We start from the raw sequence: 20,144 nt of genomic DNA, 5'->3' as shown, positions 1-20,144 counted from the left end.
CTTCCCCAAAGCCCCCTTCACCCCATCCATCCACCTCATCCTAGGACGTCCCCTCATGTTCACTCCCTCCACATCTGCCTTCCATACCTCTTTTACTAGTCTTTCTTCACTCATTCTTTCCATGTGTCCAAACCATCCTAATATTCTTTCATCAACCCTATCTCCCAAATCCTTTTTCACCCCTGTTCTCCTTCTCACCTCCTCATTTCTCACTCTATCTGGCCTAGTAACCCCCACCATACTTCTCAGATACCTCATCTCAAACACATTCAAACTCCTTCTCTCTTCTTCTCTTATGTTCCACGTTTCTGCCCCATACAGTGCTGTTGGCACAATCACTCCTTCATACAGTCTCCTCTTCGCATCCATTCCCAAATGTCTATTCCTCATTACACTCTTTAATCCACCAAGGCCTTTACTCGCTTCTCTCAATCTACATTCTACCTCCACCTTCACTCCACCTTTTCCTGCTACACTTGCACCCAAGTATCTAAAACTATCCACTTCCTCCAGTCGCTCTCCCTTAATGTTCACTTCCAGTCTACTGCCACTTTCACCCCTTGTACATCTCATCACCTTACTTTTACCCACATTTATCTTTAGCTTTCTTCTATCACATACTCTCCCAAACTCTGCCACCAGCTTCCTCAATCCCTCCTCTGACCCTGCCACAAGCGCAGTGTCGTCCGCAAACAACAGCTGGCTCACCTCCCACTTTTCTCCATTTTCTTTAACCATCTCCAATCCCTGACCCACTACCCTAGCATTCACCTCTCGCACCACCCCATCCATGTATAAGTTGAACAGCCAGGGCGACATAATGCATCCTTGACGAAGTCCCACCTTTACTTCAAACCACTCACTCTCTCCATTTCTAATCCTGACACAAGCTCTACTACTCTCATAAAAACTCTTGACAGCTTCCAAAAGCTTTCCTCCTATCCCATAAATCTGCATAACCTCCCACAGTGCCTTTCTGTCTACCCTATCATAAGCCTTTTCCAGATCCATAAAAGCCCAAAAAACATCCTTCCCCTTTCCTATAGCTTTCTCACATATCTGTCTTACCACAAAGATCTGATCTACACAACCTCTACCTGTCCTAAATCCAAACCATTCCTCACCAATTACTCCTTCTGTTCCTCTCCTAATCCTCTCAATTAAGATCCTCCCATAAGCCTTCCCTACTACACTTAACAGGCTAATCCCTCTGAAACTACTACATTCACACTTGTCCCCTTTTCCCTTGTAAAGAGGAACTATACATGCACTTCTCCAGTCCTCCGGTACTCTACCCTCTCTCCAGCAAACATTAAATAACCTCACCAACCAGTCCACCATCACTGAACCTCCCTTTTTCAGACATTCTGCATGGCATCCATCCAGACCAGGTGCCTTACCTGCTTTCATCATCTTTACAACTGCCTTCACCTCATCCTTCCTTATTTCTCCTCCATTCTCCTCACTCATCACTCTCATTTTCTTCGCATTTCCCACTGCAGCTATCTTTCCTTCCCTATCCTCCTTCACATTTAGCAACTCCCTAAAATATTCTGCCCATCTTCCCCTTACTGCCATCTCTTCCATTATCATCTCTCCATCTGTACCTTTTACCTTTTCTTCCCTACTTGATTCGCCTCCTCTTCCTCTCTTAATTTCTTTCCAAAACATCTTTTTATTACTTTCAAAATTTTCTGTCATACTCCTACCCCATTTCACATCTGCGAAAATAGTATCATTTAAGTAACGAGTGCTTGTCTGTTTTAAAATATGAATATTATCATTAGTTATAAATTTACAAATGTCTTGAAAGCACATGGTATCACCTCCAGATTCCAATAAACATGAAGTTCATGAGGACTTAATGCTGTGAAATGTGGTAACTATATGTTTAGAACAACAAAAAGACTAGCCTTTTGATTAGTATGAGATATCCACTAAGAGAAAACTGTCTCTTCTCATCTAAATATACAGAGAAATAGGGCAAGGATGCCATATAAACTTAGGAGTAAGGTTGATGATGGCTTCATGATAGACCATGCAGAGCTAACAAAGACCCTTCGACATTGTGAACTCTGCATAGGTCGAGGCTTCTTCTCAGAGTCAAGGGCTGTGACACAAACTGTATACATCCCTCGCTTTATTTCTGGAAATCTGAAAAAAGGTGATTTGCCTAAATAGTATCAAATTTTGGATAATCATCTATGGTATAGATAAATATTCATATTATGATCAAACTAATCTATTAAGTCACACAACTTAATAATCTAAAGAACTGAAGATAAATATAAAGTATTATTATTATTATTATTTTATAAAATGTAGCTGGTATATGTTAATATACCTAACATTTGCTTAAAAGGATTCTGAAATTAACAAGGTTGAACAAATACAAAGAGCAACAACCAAATTGATCCCCAACCAAGCAAATAAATCATATGAGAATAGATTAAGGACAAAACTCAAACTAAAGGATCTTTCCAAATAGCCTAGTGCTGATGTTTATATGAGAAATGAAAGGATAGATGTTTGGTGTTGGATGTTGGTGCAAATAGTTCTAGATAATCTATGTAGAAACAGGAATTCATGCTTTTTAACCTTTTTAGTGAAGGGAGTTTACTTTATTTAAATGAAAGGGCCTAACAACAACCAGAATAAAGTAGACAAGTCCACTAGTGCAAAGTAAATGTCAGAATTGTAATTAACCCTTTTAGAGTGAAATATCTTGATGGAATATTTAAAGATTTTGTTATAATTAAACCAAGTGTTTTGCTGAATAAACCGTGATGAGTTGGCAAGTGGGCTTATAAACATGGTATCAAAAAGAGAACAGTGGAAAGAGTGGCATTATCAAAAGTGGAATCCAATTTGGTGGCATCCAATCAAGTATTGTAAGTGTTGCCATGAAAAGCTTAAAACTGAAAAAAAGGTAAATAAGGTCAACTGGAGATACAGTAGTTGTGAGTTGTAACTCCAAATATGATATCTATTATCCATTCAATAAACCACAACTTACCTTTCCTGTCTGTGTATATAGGACAATGATTTACTTGCTTTCAGCTCCCCAGAGGTGGTGTTCCTCACAGATATCAGGAAGCCTCCTACATCTTCCCTTGTGGTTACAAACCACTGGACGTTGAGTTTATGCATTTTCTTCTCCATCATCCGAAATTGGATGTCTGGAGTAATCTAGAAAAGCAGACAATTTATGAGAATAACTGCATATTCTACAGTATTTAGATATACACCTAAGTGATAAACAAGCCCTTCCTTTTTATATATATATTCTTTATGATATACACTGTATACATCATATTATATAATCCTGTTATTCATTATAATCATGTGCAAGCAGCACTTATTAATACATTAATCCCACCATAACTATCAACTGCCATATATCAAACTAGGAATAATACATCCTCATTGCAAATGAGTCTGAATTTAAGACCTCTTTAGACAGATAATCTGTATGACACTGTTTTTTCCATATGTTAACAAGATAGTACATAAGCAAATACATTGTTCCATCTAATCTAATAACTAATTGCCAGCATGACTTCATCATTAGATCATGTTTAACAAATCCTCTTGAACCTCTGGAACATTGGATGTCTTATTATGATAAAAGAGAACCATTCAATATTATACATTTTGATTTCAAGAAGACATATGATAGTGTACGTCCCCCATCAAAGGCTACTACACAAATTAAAGAAACTAGGAGTAAAATGCAATGTTTTGAATGGGACTGAAACTTTTTTAACAGAAAGAGGACAGTGTGTGCCTGTACATGGTGCATATTCTAAATGGAGCAGTACAAAGAGTAGGGTGCCACAAGGGTCAGTGCTTGGGCCCATGCTGTTCACCATCTTTGTAAATGATTTGACAATAGTATTGAATTAGTATGTAAAATATTTGCCAACAACACCAACATTTATAATAAAGTAACATTAGAGGAAAACCCATTTAAGCCTCTTGAAAATTACATAAAAAAGTTAGAGGAAAGGTAAAAAACTTGGGAATATGAATTCAATGCAGAAATGACAAAAAACTTGGAAATATGAATTCAGTGCAGAAAAGAGCAAATTTATGCATTGCAGACATAGTAATCCTTGTGGAAATTATCTGGAACATAATTTTGAAGGAGAACATGGTAGTAGTGAATAAGGAGAAGGATCTTGGAGTAATTACCACAAACAATTTGAAACCAGATGACCATATTGCAATAATTGTTAAAAAAGGAAGCCAAATGGTTGATATGATCAAGTATTCCTTTCATTATTTATCTATAGAAACATTTAAGATTTTGTACAAAAGCCGTCATCCAGGAGGTGCTCAGATGAGAGGGAGGGTGGGAGGGGTGTGGAGTGTATTTAGGGATGAAATGGGTGGGAGTGTTTTTATGCCTTTCCCTTTTTGGCTACCTCCCTTGAAAGGGGGAAAAAGCCTTGGTATATGTATGTATGTATGTATGTACAAAAGATATGTAAGGGCAGACACAGAATATGCTCTTCAAGTCTGGTCTCCACATCTGAGGAATGACATCAACAAAATTGAAAAAGTTCAAAGAAAAGCTACCAAACTGGCATGTAAACTGAGACAATTACCATATAAGGAGAGCCTGAATAAGCTGGCACTAGTAATGTTTGGAGAAAGAAGGTGAAGAGGAGATCTAATTGAAACTTATAAAATCCTCAGTGGAATAAAACAGATAGTCAGCACAAACTTATTTCAAATGAATAGACATGGGAGAAATATTTTCAAGAAATGCTCAAGAGTAAACATCAGAAAAAAAAACATTATTCAAGGAGTAGTGGACTGTTGGAATTTATTGCCAGAGAATATGGTTTACTTGACCACAGTCAATGATTTTAAGAAAAATTAGGATAATATATAAAATTAAGTAATGTAAGCATATATATGTAACTTGGAGAAACTCTGGTGAGGCAAGCAATTAAGCACCAGTAGGTACATATAATATATCACTTGTTATACTGATGATCTATTCCAACTGTAGTGATACCCTTACAAGATGACCCCAGGAAGTGACATACTATACATATATATATATATATATATATATATATATATATTTTTATATGTATATATATATATATATATATATATATATATATATATATATATATATATAGTATGTCACTTCCTGAAGAAGCACCATAGTGCGAAACTAGTTAAAAAATATACTCTTGTTCTATTTGTGTGTTTTCCCCTCTGCCTCTCTCACAACCTGTCAAGATGTCATCATATATATATATATATATATATATATATATATATATAGATATATATATATATATATATATATATATATATATATACACACATACATATACACATATATACATGTATATACATATATATATATGTATATATATACTGTATATATATATTATAATACATATATATATATAATGTATATATATATATGTATATATATATTATAATACATATATATATATAATATATATATATGTATATATATATATATTATTATCATTATCATCATTAGTTTCCTATTTCAATCTACCTCTTATTACTATTTACCTTTGTTTTCCCATGATCATATTCCTCCCTCCCCTCCTCTTTGTTCATCCCATGCTACTTCCTCACTTTTGTAACAAATTCATTTCTTTTCTCTTCACACCCTCCTCTGTACACTCAATCCTGTTTCTTTTAGACATTTGCACAATTTTCTTCACATTCATCACTCATTTTTCACTATTTTCCTCTTTCATTCTCTCACAATTTTAGTTCCATAATCACTAGTGACTTGCCATCCAAATATCTAAACTCCAGTAACATACTACTCAAACATCTTCAACAATCTATCCCTAGTACCCCACAATACATCCATCCAAAAACAAACACATAAATCACAAAACAAATGCTCCTAACTAGAAAAATCACTCCCAAGACACACAAAAATAGCCCTAGCACCCGACATCAGATCACCACCTAGCATTAATGATTACTAATATACAATTGGCCTGGTGACAGACACCAAATGCCAAGGGTACAATCATTACACTAAAGACATAAAGAACATTCTCTTTCACTATCTTGCACTCACTCAAAACAACTCCACAAAATCTCTTCACTGAATGACTAAGTTATGGGCTGAACCAGTGACCATGATCAGTTTCCCTGAGACCATTGGGCTCCTGTAAGAGATATCTAATCACTATCTTCTCTTCTCCTCTATTTAGCTTTCTGTCATGGCAGAGAGAACCATCTCCCTGCTGCCCATCTTTATAATCCATCAATCCCCTCACCTCCACCTGGAGGTGCAATAATGAGGGGCAGGCATTCAGTCTCTGGAGAGCCCAAGATCTATCTCTAACAACTTAACTGTATCTCCTCCACCTTTTCACATAAGGAGAGCTGACAACCTCCAGCTGTTTTCCTCCTCTTTCTATTTTCAGCCAATGACAAAGAAACATGTACAACATTTCAAAATTTCTTCGCAAAGAGTACAGGTTTCCAGTTTTTGAAAATTGATGCAGGAATTATTATTACCATTCCTTCGACTACATTATTTCTCTCTCCCAGTTTTTTACATAAAGAGAAATGACAACCATATTCTGCTCCCCTCCTCCCACAAGTTGATGACACAGAAATAGACCCACACTAATACAACATAGACTTTGGGTCCTTTTTTCCAGAGATATCTATGGGAGGGCCTGGGGATTGTTGCTAGCTATTGTAACATTGTGGGATTCCAGTTAGTGAAACTTGAGGCAAGAGTTATTACAGTTTTATCATTACACAACATTTATATAAAATATTTATGTAATGTACACTTTGAAACATAATCACCTGATACTTGATGTCATCTTCATCCTTTTGAAGGGCTTTGAAATCATGACAGTCCAGTTCTTTCTCAGTGATGAAGGGCAAACTTCGGTTGTGCAGACCCACTGGCTTGTCACACACAATGTCCTGCCAGACTTCAGAACCAAGCCATGTGGACAGCCACCTTCGAATTGGTCGCATAAGGCAGTCACACTGAACAGGATTTCCTTGATACCTGTTTTATAAAAAGGCTATTACAATATGATAAAAGTATAAATAATTTTTTTATGTTCACATTTTATTCTGTTTTTATGCAAGGATCATGAATATATATTTTTTTTTCTGGCAAATACAAGATTAAGAAATTCATAGAAACTTGAATTTATTCAAGACTAAATTATGCATCAGCAATTTGGTCCCCATACAGAATGAAGGATATAAATAAGATTGAGAGAATACAAAGAGCAGCAACCAAAATGGTTGGCAGATAAACCATATTGAGGAGAGACTAAAAGGACTGGGTCTGCCAACTTTCAAAGATCAAAGAGAAAGATTTCTATGAGTTTTTTTCATCATCTCCCCATTCATATTGTGAAAAGTCACTAATCTTCTGCAGCAGTCCATATGTCTCTCCAACAATCCTGCTAATATGTCTGTTAGGTGACAAGTTGTCTTTTATCAACACTCCCACATCTTTCTCCACTTTTCCTTTTGTAATTGATTCACTTAATTAAGAATAGCTTAAATGTGGTCTTTTGTATTAATTGCCCATTTTTAGTATTATACATTTTTGCAATAAAATTCATTTGCTATTTTTGGCTCCATATGAAAATGTGTCTACATCATTTTGCAATGGTCTGCAGTCCTCCTAATTTATCACTCTTTTTGTGATTTTTCCATCATCTGCAAACATGTTGGCATAGGTTGTTGTACCTTCCATCATTTCATTAATGTAGATACGTACATACATATACCAAGGCTTTTTCCCCCTTCCAAGGGAGGTAGCCAAAAAGGGAAAGGCATAAAAACACTCCCACCCATTTCATCCCTAAATACACTCCACACACCTCCCATCCTCCCTCTCATCTGAGCACCTCCTGGATGACGGGTCATCCCTGCACCCTGCCCACTGCCCTGGGTCAGAAGCAGTGTCGCAAGACACAGCACATCCACAGCAAGGCCGCTTCATTTAATCGGCGACCCCCCCTCTCCGTCCCCCCTTGCATATAAGGAGAGGACGGGGAGAAATCCCTTCGGGTTGCGTCAAAATTTAATCACACATACTACCCCACCCCCCCGCCCATTCCTCCTCATGCAATCACAACATCATCCATATACAACCATTCTCCACTCACCTCTGTCTTCCGTCCTCTCCCTTCCTTCCTCAACAGACATTCCCCTCTTCCCCAAAGCCCCCTTCACCCCATCCATCCACCTCATCCTAGGACGTCCCCTCATGTTCACTCCCTCCACATCTGCCTTCCATACCTCTTTTACTAGTCTTTCTTCACTCATTCTTTCCATGTGTCCAAACCATCCTAATATTCTTTCATCAACCCTATCTCCCAAATCCTTTTTCACCCCTGTTCTCCTCCTCACCTCCTCATTTCTCACTCTATCCAGCCTAGTAACCCCCACCATACTTCTCAGACACCTCATCTCAAACACATTCAAACTCCTTCTCTCTTCTTCTCTTATGTTCCACGTTTCTGCCCCATACAGTGCTGTTGGCACAATCACTCCTTCATACAGTCTCCTCTTCGCATCCATTCCCAAATGTCTATTCCTCATTACACTCTTTAATCCACCAAGGCATTTACTCGCTTCTCTCAATCTACATTCTACCTCCACCTTCACTCCACCTTTTCCTGCTACACTTGCACCCAAGTATCTAAAACTATCCACTTCCTCCAGTCGCTCTCCCTTAATGTTCACTTCCAGTCTACTGCCACTTTCACCCCTTGTACATCTCATCACCTTACTTTTACCCACATTTATCTTTAGCTTTCTTCTATCACATACTCTCCCAAACTCTGCCACCAGCTTCCTCAATCCCTCCTCTGACCCTGCCACAAGCGCAGTGTCGTCCGCAAACAACAGCTGGCTCACCTCCCACTTTTCTCCATTTTCTTTAACCATCTCCAATCCCTGACCCACTACCCTAGCATTCACCTCTCGCACCACCCCATCCATGTATAAGTTGAACAGCCAGGGCGACATAACGCATCCTTGACGAAGTCCCACCTTTACTTCAAACCACTCACTCTCTCCATTTCTAATCCTGACACAAGCTCTACTACTCTCATAAAAACTCTTGACAGCTTCCAAAAGCTTTCCTCCTATCCCATAAATCTGCATAACCTCCCACAGTGCCTTTCTGTCTACCCTATCATACGCCTTTTCCAGATCCATAAAAGCCCAAAAAACATCCTTCCCCTTTCCTATAGCTTTCTCACATATCTGTCTTACCACAAAGATCTGATCTACACAACCTCTACCTGTCCTAAATCCAAACCATTCCTCACCAATTACTCCTTCTGTTCCTCTCCTAATCCTCTCAATTAAGATCCTCCCATAAGCCTTCCCTACTACACTTAACAGGCTAATCCCTCTGAAACTACTACATTCACACTTGTCCCCTTTTCCCTTGTAAAGAGGAACTATACATGCACTTCTCCAGTCCTCCGGTACTCTACCCTCTCTCCAGCTAACATTAAATAATCTCACCAACCAGTCCACCATCACTGAACCTCCCTTTTTCAGACATTCTGCATGGCATCCATCCAGACCAGGTGCCTTACCTGCTTTCATCATCTTTACAACTGCCTTCACCTCATCCTTCCTTATTTCTCCTCCATTCTCCTCACTCATCACTCTCATTTTCTTCGCATTTCCCACTGCAGCTATCTTTCCTTCCCTATCCTCCTTCACATTTAGCAACTCCCTAAAATATTCTGCCCATCTTCCCCTTACTGTCATCTCTTCCATTATCATCTCTCCATCTGTACCTTTTACCTTTTCTTCCCTACTTGATTCGCCTCCTCTTCCTCTCTTAATTTCTTTCCAAAACATCTTTTTATTACTTTCAAAATTTTCTGTCATACTCCTACCCCATTTCACATCTGCTCTCCTCTTTGCCTCCTTAATGTAGATAAGAAACAGTATTAGTGCAAGCACTCAACATTGCAGAATTTATCTAGTTACTGATCTCCATCCTGACATCTTATCTTTTACTACTGTCATCATATACCTTCCTTTCAAAAAAATGTTCATACATTCAAGTAGTTTGGCTCTTAGTCCTCCAATATGCTCCAATTTCCACATGAGTTGATAGCAAGATACTTTATCAAAAGTGTTCTCTAGGTCGAGGTACACACAATCTTCCCAGTCCTCCCTCCCTTGCAGCAGATCAATCACTCTAGTAAAAGCTTAAAAGGTTTGAAACACATGACCTTCCAGATTTGAATCCAAATGGACGGTCAGAATATTCATCTCTTCAAGATATTAGGTCCATTGATCTTTCAGAAACCTTTCACACAACTTCACTATTGTGCTGGTCAATGATACCAGCTTATAATTTATTGGTGTCTCCTTACTTCCACTTTTGTGAATTGCTACTACATTAACCATTTTCCAATCATGCAGCACTATTCCTTCTTCTAATGAGCACACAATAAAACCATGAATCTTGTCTGCCAGTTGTTCCCTACATTCTTTCAGTTGCCAACTTGAGATCTCATCAGATCCTGAAACTTTTCTCACATCCAATGATCCCAAAAGATTGAGCACTTCCCTCATTTCTACATTAATATCTTCTAAACCCTAATTCTTGCTCACCTTGTTTCCTTAAAAAAAAAAAAAAAAAAAAAAGTGTCTTCCTATGTGAAGACAGATTTCATTTATCATTTCTGCCTGAGCTGAGGCCTCCTCAACGACCTCAGCATCCACTATTAGCTTGGTGATTTCTTCCCTGTGTTTCAGTTTACCATTGATAAACCTACAAAATAGTTCCAGTTCATGTTTCCATTTATCTACAACATCTTCCTTCCTGCATTTCTAGCATGTAAGTTTCTTTTGTTTTATTAATTCTTCTCTTCCATTTCCCCCAAGCCTGCATTTTTCTTTTCAATCTCACATCTTTTTGTCTTCTTTTTTCTGTTTTTTTTCCTTCTCTTAATCTTTGGCACATGTAAATGTCAAGAAAGATTTCTCATTTCCTCATCATTTCCATGTTATTCATGAATTCTTCCCAGTCTGCTTCTTCAATGAATTTCTGCAAGCCTGATTAGTCTGCTTTGCCTGTATGGTTCATTCCTCATCTCTATTTCTTCATCTGCTCCTAGATTATGCTGCATGGCCACTCTTTTCTATGAAGCAAAGTTATTTCAAAGAGCTAATGATGTCTGGCTCTTTAGTTATTAGCAGATTTAATCTCATGGGAATGTCATCTCCTCTTACCCTAGTTATTTCCTTTACCCACTTGGTCATTGTGTTCTCTATTGCTATACTTAACAGAGTATTTCCCCTGGAATCTGTCTTGTCACTTATTTCCCACTCTTCCCAGTTTACTTCACTGCAATTATAATCTCCAAGATATTGTTACTTTGTTCAATAGTTTTCTTTAGGAGAATTATGTCCAACAATATTTCTTGATATTCAGCTTCAGTCCAAGCTCTTGTCTTGGGGGACAGGGGCATAGGCAACCATGATGTCTCTACAAATCACTAAATCAGGCTCATTTACCCTCAAGTAATCATTTATCTCCAATCTGGCCGATGGTAAATCATCTATATCTGCATAGGCTTCTTCAAGTTTCCTTCCAGTGTTTCCCATGCAATGTTGCCCTCCTTTCTTTTCCAACCAATTTCTTCTCACTTTGATTGAAAACTAAATGAAAAATGCTTCTTTTCTTTTTCTGTCTGCATTTTATTTTTTACTTTCCCATCTTTTAAAAGTTTGTGTCTGCATGTTCATTTTCAGTTCCATTTTTCCTTTATTTTTTGTTAACTTCCACAACTTATTGATTACTTTTGTTATGACTTGCCACTGATGTTGTTTTTATTGGACACAAGCCATTTCTCTTGTAATGACCTAACTTAAACATGTCATCAATCTAATCCTTTAAACCCTGAGTCATTTCCTATAATCACGGAGGTAATTTCTCTTCCCTTTTGTATCTCATGTTCTTGGCATACCTTCCATGAAGTGGTGTGGTCTTCCCGTCAGCCAAAAAATTGCACATCTAGTTTTATCAACCAGTGGCGGATCCAGGATAAAAATTGGGGAGGGGGACCTGAAATTTTGTAAATGTACATGATGCTTGGGGGGGGGGGGGCTTACCTGAATTTTGTGATTATAGATGACGGATTTAAAGATATGTACTCTGTATTACGAATACGATTATTTTGAATATAAATTTAAGTATATGTTGTCTTTATTTTATTATTATTTTTTTTTTTTTTAGAAAATTAGGCAAAAGTAATACTTAATCTTACATTTGAAAGATTTCCCATCAATGATGTGTTGACTATTCTACTACAGTAATACTGCTTTCTGCCATGTACCAGTGTACACGTGACAGGTTTCTCGACCTCTACAATGAGGTAATGAAAGAATAAATTTGGTGGGGAGCTTCAGCCTCTCCCCCTGGATCCGCCACTGTTATCAACTGTATCTCAGACAAAAGATTACCGGTAACTTGTTTGAGCGCGCGCGTGTGCGTGTGCGTTTGTGTAAACATTCACTTACTTTACAGTTGTGCCGTTGACAACTTTGTCCACAAAATCTTCGTAGTAATGATAAAGCTGATTGTTCCGAACATCAACATAAGTGATGTTCTCGTTGGACATGATGACGGCCGAAGGAATTGAGATAAGAAGGTTGTTTTGCATGTAGATCTCTTTCAAGGACCTGTTCCTCCCGAGGACGTACTGTCCGAGAGCCTCGAGATCGTTGTGCGAGATGTCGAGAACTTCTAACTTCGTCAGGTTCCCGAAAACACTCGGCCGTATCTCGTTGAGGATGTTGTTCGAAAAGTTCAGATACTTGACCTTCTGGAGACCTATCAAGAGGTTCTTCGTCAACACGGGGATCTGGTTATAGCTTAGATCGACACGTTGTACATTGTAAGGGATGTATCTGTGGTATGAGAACATCTTCTTGGACACGTAGTTGAATTCGTTGTGGGATAAGTTGAGGCTCCGCACAGAGAGGAGGTCGTCAAAGAGACCGTTAGTTTCTGTTAAAGAGAGAGAGAGAAAAAAATATGGTTACCATTTTCAGTGCCTTAGTTTGTTGTACATTAATAACTTCGCTAATGTAATCTCACACGAACGAACACGCACAAGCACACACATGGCTAGGCAATTGAAGATACGTAGGAGACGGGACCCAACGACCGTTGCTCCTTTCCTGTATACTACTATTAGATAAATTAGCTATATGCACACACACACACACACACACACTCAAACCACAATATCATATTATCTCTTGTGATTTTTTAATTTAAAAATTATGATCTAATAAGGAAATTTCAAACATTTTCTCTAGTCTCACCCCGAGACAAGAATAGACCACTTGCTCATGTTACTAATTGCTTTTGCGTACATTGGAAATCATCGCCTCTTTCCGAGTCTAGTAGACAAGAACGTGTCAGGCAAAAGCGGAATTTGGTGTTCACAAGTGTAGACCGGGAGTTCTCTCCACATGCATATCACGCTACATTCCATTTTTGCCTAGCTTTCCGTTAAACTCACTGTACCAAACGACAGTGAAATTAAAACCTACTAGTTTGATATATCTTGATTCTAACAAATCGAGATGCCTACTACCATAGTATACACATATAGAATAACAAATGTATAGGATTTCAATTGTATTAAAGTTGTAATCTTAATGGTTTGACTTCCTAATGACAGACGATTTTTACTTATATTCATCTATCATATCACTTACGAATGATCTATCATGAATAGAATGAATTACATTACCATTGTCCACTCTCTTGAGAAAGTTGTGAGAAAGATCCAGCGACTGTAGGGAAACCAGCCCACGAAAGGCGTCGTTTGGGATGTGGTACAGGGCATTACTGGACAAATTCAACGTCAACAGCTGCAGCAGGCCTTGGAATGACTGTTTGCTTATGTTGCGCAAACCGTTGTGAGCAAGTCTGATTTCAAAGACAACAGGCAGGTTCCCAAAGGCGTTTCTGGTAAGATTTGTGATGTTGTTGTGTTCCAGGTAGAGGTATTGCAAGGTTTGTAATTGCCCCAAGGCTTGCCACGGTGGGTTAGATATGGAGTTGTTATTGAGGCTTAGAGTTTGAAGGGAATTCAAATGCTTGAATGTATCACCGACAATGTTATTTCCTAGTTTGTTACCGTCCAGATTTAGATAAAGTAATGCGTTCATTTGTGGCCACTCTTTTCCAGGGTCAAGAATCGAAATGTTGTTGTTGTTCATGTGCAAGTAATTCAGAGCTTGAGAAATTCTAATAACTTTCGTAAGTCTGTTATGGCCTAGATACAAATATCTTAGAGAAGCTAAGTTGGTAAGGGCGCCACGGGAAACCTTAGTTAAATTGTTATGAGACAAATCTAGCTCTAATACCGTTGGTATTGTTCCAAAAGCTCCTGGTATGATCTCTTCGAGAGCGTTGTAACTCAAATTTATCGACCTGATACTAAATAGGTTATTAAAGTTGTTAGGCTTTAAGGTTTTGAGTTGGTTGTGACTTAAATCGACTGTATGTAGTTCGTATAGCTTAGGAAACACTCTGTATGGTATTGTTTCAATTCTGTTGTAAGTAGCATTGAGGACCTTAATCCCTGAAAAGTGCAGTGAAATATGGCTCAAGTCTGTTATGTTATTGTAGTCAAGCCGAAAGATGGTCATGTAACTGTTATCACCCGGAAATACTTCTCTTCCCATTTCCGAAATGTTATTATGGGAAAGGTCTAGTGTTGTTATGTTAACTGTATTCACGAAGGAATTGTTAGCGAATTTTGAGATCTGATTGTGACTGATGTTGATGGAAACGAGGAACAGGTCTCTGAAAGCGTATTTCTCGATCTCAGTTATCTGGTTCTCGGCCAGTTCGATGAATTCACAGTGCTCCAGACCATCGAAGAGGTAGGCGTCCACTTTGGTCAGATTGTTTCTCGAAAGTTCCACGGTACCAATCCGACGCATCGAAGAAAAGGCTTTCCTTCCAATCTGGAAACCAGAAATCAATCATTAGAATCTGTTGGTCACTACTGACTTTTTTCAGTCCATGAGCCACCTCATAGTTGACTAAAATAACTGTTTTAGCCTATCCAATCCCAGTCAGTATGCCATCAGATTGAAAGTTTTAACTTTTTCACTCCGGGCAATTGTCTTTAGCTTAGGGGATCGGGACTCAGTCCTCCTCACACAGAATAAATTGTCATCAGCTAAAATAATGTCGTCTCAATTATATGAAATATTGACCAAGAACAGTCTGATTCCCTTTGATGATGGGACTATTCCTCAACCAAAAGTGTCGTGGGGTGGGGGTAAGATAGAAGAAAATATATAGTATACGTCATAATGCTGGAAAGATTAAGCTTACTTGTGTTATTTGGTTGTCACTCAGATACAATCGACGCATCATTCGCGTTGTGCGGAAAGTACTATCCGCGATTTTCTTTAACTTGTTGTGCCGAAGGTTTAGAAGACCGATTGCTGTACTTCTACCAAAGGGATTTCTCCCGAATTTGTCGATTGCGTTGTTGGACATATTGCACCATGTCATCTTGTTCAAGCCCTGTAGAGAGGAGCAAGGAACACAGGGCATTAGGAAGACAAGTAAAATTGTATTGCTGTATATACCTAAGCCAACCGAAAACCTTTTTCATTAAACATTTTTGAATTAATTTATTTCATGAAAGTTTTCAAAGATTAGGAAATCACGTAAAACGCTTCTCTTTTGCCGTGATATGAAGAAAAAGACTACAAAGATGATGGTAGAGGAGAGAGTGCCATATAAGTATTAGTAAGACCATATGCTTTGGACTGCATCCTGTTTAGAGGAACTGAGTGTTTGGAAGTTCTTTGCGCATGGGTTGTGAATGCTAGCAATAAGGTGGAACTATCGCTTAATGTTATTTATCTCGTGGATTGTTTACTTGCACTCTTTCTTACAAATGTACACTGATTTGCAGGAAAATGGAATCGCGAAACTCAAAATTTTGGGGATCGCCTGTGTATTTTTTTTTAATGGTGGAGATTTATTCATATCCTAAGAAACTGTATAATGTGGTTCGGTAGAGTATGGACTCCTGTAATGGAGTAACTGGTAAAACATTTGCTGAAGCCGGTAAGTGTACTGTTTTTCTTAATTTATGTATAATGTATACCGCTAGCGAATATGTGAGATTCGCAGATGCAAAGTTAGTTAGTGCAGATAGGTTAGACTATGCAAAGCTAGTAGACTAGCAATACCATCCCGATTAGACTTATTTTGTTAATGAAATCTTCGCCCTAGACTTCTTGGACAGAGACTTTGCCTGCAGAAGAACCTGAATGTATTATTGCCCTCGAACTTCCCACATCTAAAGAAGGGACAGGAATGGGTGCTTGAGTGTGTGTGTGTGTGTGTGTGTGTGTACGTGTGTATCTGTGTATGTTATGCATGCGTGCGTATGTTGCACCCGAACACCTGAATTTGTACATACATAAGTAAACAAATCCTACATGATATACTCACCTGAAAATACTGCGATTCAATCTTTGTGAAATTGTTGTAAGACAAATCCAGAACGCGAACTTCTCTTTTGTTATTGAAAGCATTTCGTGGGATGTTGGAAATCTCGTTGTGATGAAAGTCGATTCGTACCAGTTTCCTCAAGTTCTGTAGAAATATGCAAACCATCAAAACTGTAAACACAGCGCAGTATACATGAGTGATTACATACATGTATTTAGATTTTTAGACTGATGCATGATACCGAGCTTGTACCATTATAAGTACTTATAGCAACATAAAGAAAATACTTGTTTAACATCTGCCCATCTCAGTTCTTCAGGGGGCTTGATTAGATAAAATAATTCATGAACATAAAAACGACATAAAAGCACATAGGACATCAAATTCTTTAGTAGTTCATGCGGAAAAATTCGATCATTTACCAAACTGGAGAGGAGCTGAAGTGCTGCATTAAGGTTTTGATAAATTCACTAGAAGAACTGTAGAATCAGCATACATTTAAACTAAGAATTCATCGAACCATCGAGGAGGGTTTATCAATTTAGCTAAACAAACTAGTATTTTAGTTCTAGAACACATCAGAAAAACAACCTTTCCCAAGTATCCGATAAGATAACTATGTTCAGTACATAAACTTCAATTACAGTTTTCCGCACACTCTCTGAAGAAGTTCTACGCGAACGAAACGTTGGAGTGTTTTGATTTCCGTGCCTTCCCGTGTTTATGTTCATCATCCAAATTATATATATATATATATATATATATATATATATATATATATATATATATATATATATATATATATATATGTATATATATATATATATATATATATATATATATATATATATATAAGTTTATTGTGAAATGACGTAATAAATAGCCATAGAAACTCTAAAGCTATAATAGATGAACACCAGGACTAAGAAGTTACAGTCTGGTGACAGACAGAACAAATTCTCCCCTGTGCATTTCCGGGTTAAAATAGGTAACATGGTTTTAACATAGTTCCTTGCAACATCTCCCTTTTGCGTTCCTTAGCTGAAATAAATCATCTGGTACTGGACCTGGGCTACCAGGACAAACAACTTTATTCTGAGGGAGGACATTTCAATTCTATCCCGGCTGTCGCCAGGCGATTTTATTCAGCAGAGCGGGAACTCCCTGTTCAGAATACGTGGAGCTACACCTAGCATTAACAAAAATCACAATCATCCCTGAGGTTTATCTGGAAACTTTATCGCAATAACAGAGAACATGGGACGATACTTCCAACTACGTTTCGAATTCAATCAAAGGTGAATTTACAGTGTGAAGCCGCGCTAATGATTCCCGTTACAGGGCGGATGCAGAGTATGCAAGGCGGGGTTACCTTGAGATGGTCCACCACGACTTTTCCTGTCCCCTTCACCTCCTCCTCCTCCTCTTCCTCCGCCTTCTCTTTCTCCTCTTCCCATATATTCCTCCATCTACCCCTCCTCTCTGCTCTTCCTAGTGTTCCCATTTCCTCACCTTTATCTCCCTTCTTCTCCTCCTCTTTCTCTTCCTCATCGACAACATAAACATCGTTATATCCATCAGCAGCACTATCGCCATATTTATCACACTTTTCCACACCCTTCACGCCCTCCCTGTTCTCCTCCTCCTTTACTTCCTCCTCCCTGCCGTCGTCCCTCACCTTTCATTTCAACTGTAAATCAGGTTGGGCAAGAACATATCCGTTTGCGAACGGTCATGTCCAAGAGAAGAATATTTTCTTCATTACTCACTTCGCCTTAGCTCCTTCTCCCCCTCCTCTTTTCCTCCTCCTCCTCTTCTTACTCTTCCTCCTCCCCATCCTCTTTCTTCTCCTCTTCCCTCATAAGCTCTTCAACTCACACCTCCCTTCTACTAAATACAAGTCAGTATGTTTTCCTCCACATTCTCTCTCGTTTCACATAATATACAAATATATTTGTACCATCATCGTTTGTTCATTTAACAAGGTGACATTTTGTTAAATTCTAACATTTCTATGAGCCATCGAAGTAGCAATCCTGAGGAAGAGTTTACATTAACAAGAATGAAAATTAATGGGAAATGACAATAAGCCGTTGAAAGCTCATAATTACAGACCAACTATTTGGCAACAACTGCAGCGAAGCAAATGTTGTCCACATCGAAATGAACGAAATATAACGACTTCCATAGATCCGGCCTTAAGTTTATAATAATTTGATACTTTATAGTCTTTGTTCTGTTCTGGATAGCAACAGGTGACTTTATTGAACCGGAATGAGGTTCCCCCTCCTAGCAAATCCTCGGATCCCCAAACCTCAACCATCCGGGTAAGCGAGACATCACGCCACTGTAGCCCACAAGGCCACCCAGTTCTGGGAGGTGCAAGTGACTGGACAACAGAGGAGCTCAAGTTGGAGCAGTACAGTAACAACGCAGTGAGTGCTGAAACTAATGGATCTTTTAATAAAAGATTATATAAGTTTATGGACAGGGATGAAAGATAGTCAGGGACATCGAACAACTGTCTAGTGTAGGCCTCATAGTGTCATGCAGTTATCTCCGTTCTTGTGTTCAAACGGTCACAAGTTGTCCATTTTTCGAACATGTGCTTGTTGTCCTTTTCGAGATTGTCAAGAAAGTGGTAGTTTTCTTATCTGTCTTGTTTATTACTCTCCACCCCACTCTTTCCTCAACATAAATTATTTTTTGTCTTAGGGATATTTTTGTGTATGGGAGTGTGTATGTATGTGTGTATATATGCATGTAAAAATCCTTAAACAAACAGTTTCGCAAAGACCCGCTGGTTTCTTGCTAATTTGGTCCTCCGTTGTCTCGTCCCGTTTTGCCCCCGTTCTCTTCCTCCTCGTTCTTGTCGCTTGTTGGCCTTGAGATCGGCTTCCTCTGTCACTTTTGACCTTATGGGAGGCTCTGAAAGTCCACTTCCTCGCGACCCTTCTCTCATATCACCCTCCGTATGAAGTAATAACTGCGTGACTTTCATCTATCAACCCACCCCCACCCATTTCCTTTTCATCCCTGCCCATTCCCCGGGTCAGACCCAAAGCATCATTTACATGGCGACACTCCCTCCTCGTCTTCTCATGCGAAAATAGAGAAGACGAGGAGAAGTCCATTTGGACCGCGTCAAATAAATTTCCATTGTTGTTTGACTGTGCCTATGCGTTTATTTATGTATTTTATTTGATACTTACATTATTATAGTTTTTATTTATTTATCTATTATTATTATTAGGATTTTTTTCGCATCCGACCTAGATATGGACCAAAAGGTCTCCTGTCGGCATGCTCCGCCTTTGTAATCCTTTGTAATAACCATTCTCCACTTATACCCATCTCTTTTCTTCTTCCTTTCCTACTCAACAGACAATCCCCTTTTACTCCAAGCCCCATTGATCCTATACTTCCATATCACTGGTCAATAAGATATGAATGAATGAATCTTATTTCTTGTCTACCCCTCAGGTTCACTCCATCCACCTTTGACTTTTTTGTTTTTTTTGTTTTTTTTGCTAGTCTTTCTTCGTTCATTCTTTCCATGTGCCCAAACCATCCCAGCATTCTTTCATCTACCCTATCT

General features: G+C 38.5%; 1 protein-coding gene across 1 annotated transcript in view; it reads right to left on the bottom strand.

Moving 5' to 3' along the window:
• Positions 1-241: 241 nt before the first annotated feature.
• The window catches only part of LOC143034042 (uncharacterized), a 36,327-nt gene continuing 16,424 nt past the window's right edge, over positions 242-20,144 (bottom strand). Inside the window, exons 3-9 of the mRNA XM_076199910.1 lie at positions 16,547-16,690; positions 15,410-15,604; positions 13,809-15,033; positions 12,565-13,054; positions 6,841-7,051; positions 3,017-3,189; positions 242-2,154 (exon numbers count right to left, since the gene is read on the bottom strand). Coding sequence (XP_076056025.1) covers positions 1,959-2,154; positions 3,017-3,189; positions 6,841-7,051; positions 12,565-13,054; positions 13,809-15,033; positions 15,410-15,604; positions 16,547-16,690 — 2,634 coding nt within the window. The 3' untranslated portion in view covers positions 242-1,958. The remainder of the gene's footprint in view (positions 2,155-3,016; positions 3,190-6,840; positions 7,052-12,564; positions 13,055-13,808; positions 15,034-15,409; positions 15,605-16,546; positions 16,691-20,144) is intronic.

This window comes from Oratosquilla oratoria, chromosome 16 (assembly GCF_046742065.1).
Source record: "Oratosquilla oratoria isolate Oo_2021 chromosome 16, ASM4674206v1, whole genome shotgun sequence".
Taxonomy (NCBI): domain Eukaryota; kingdom Metazoa; phylum Arthropoda; class Malacostraca; order Stomatopoda; family Squillidae; genus Oratosquilla; species Oratosquilla oratoria.
The sequence above is the reverse complement of the archived record's forward strand: the minus strand, read 5'-3'. Positions and strand labels throughout refer to the sequence as shown.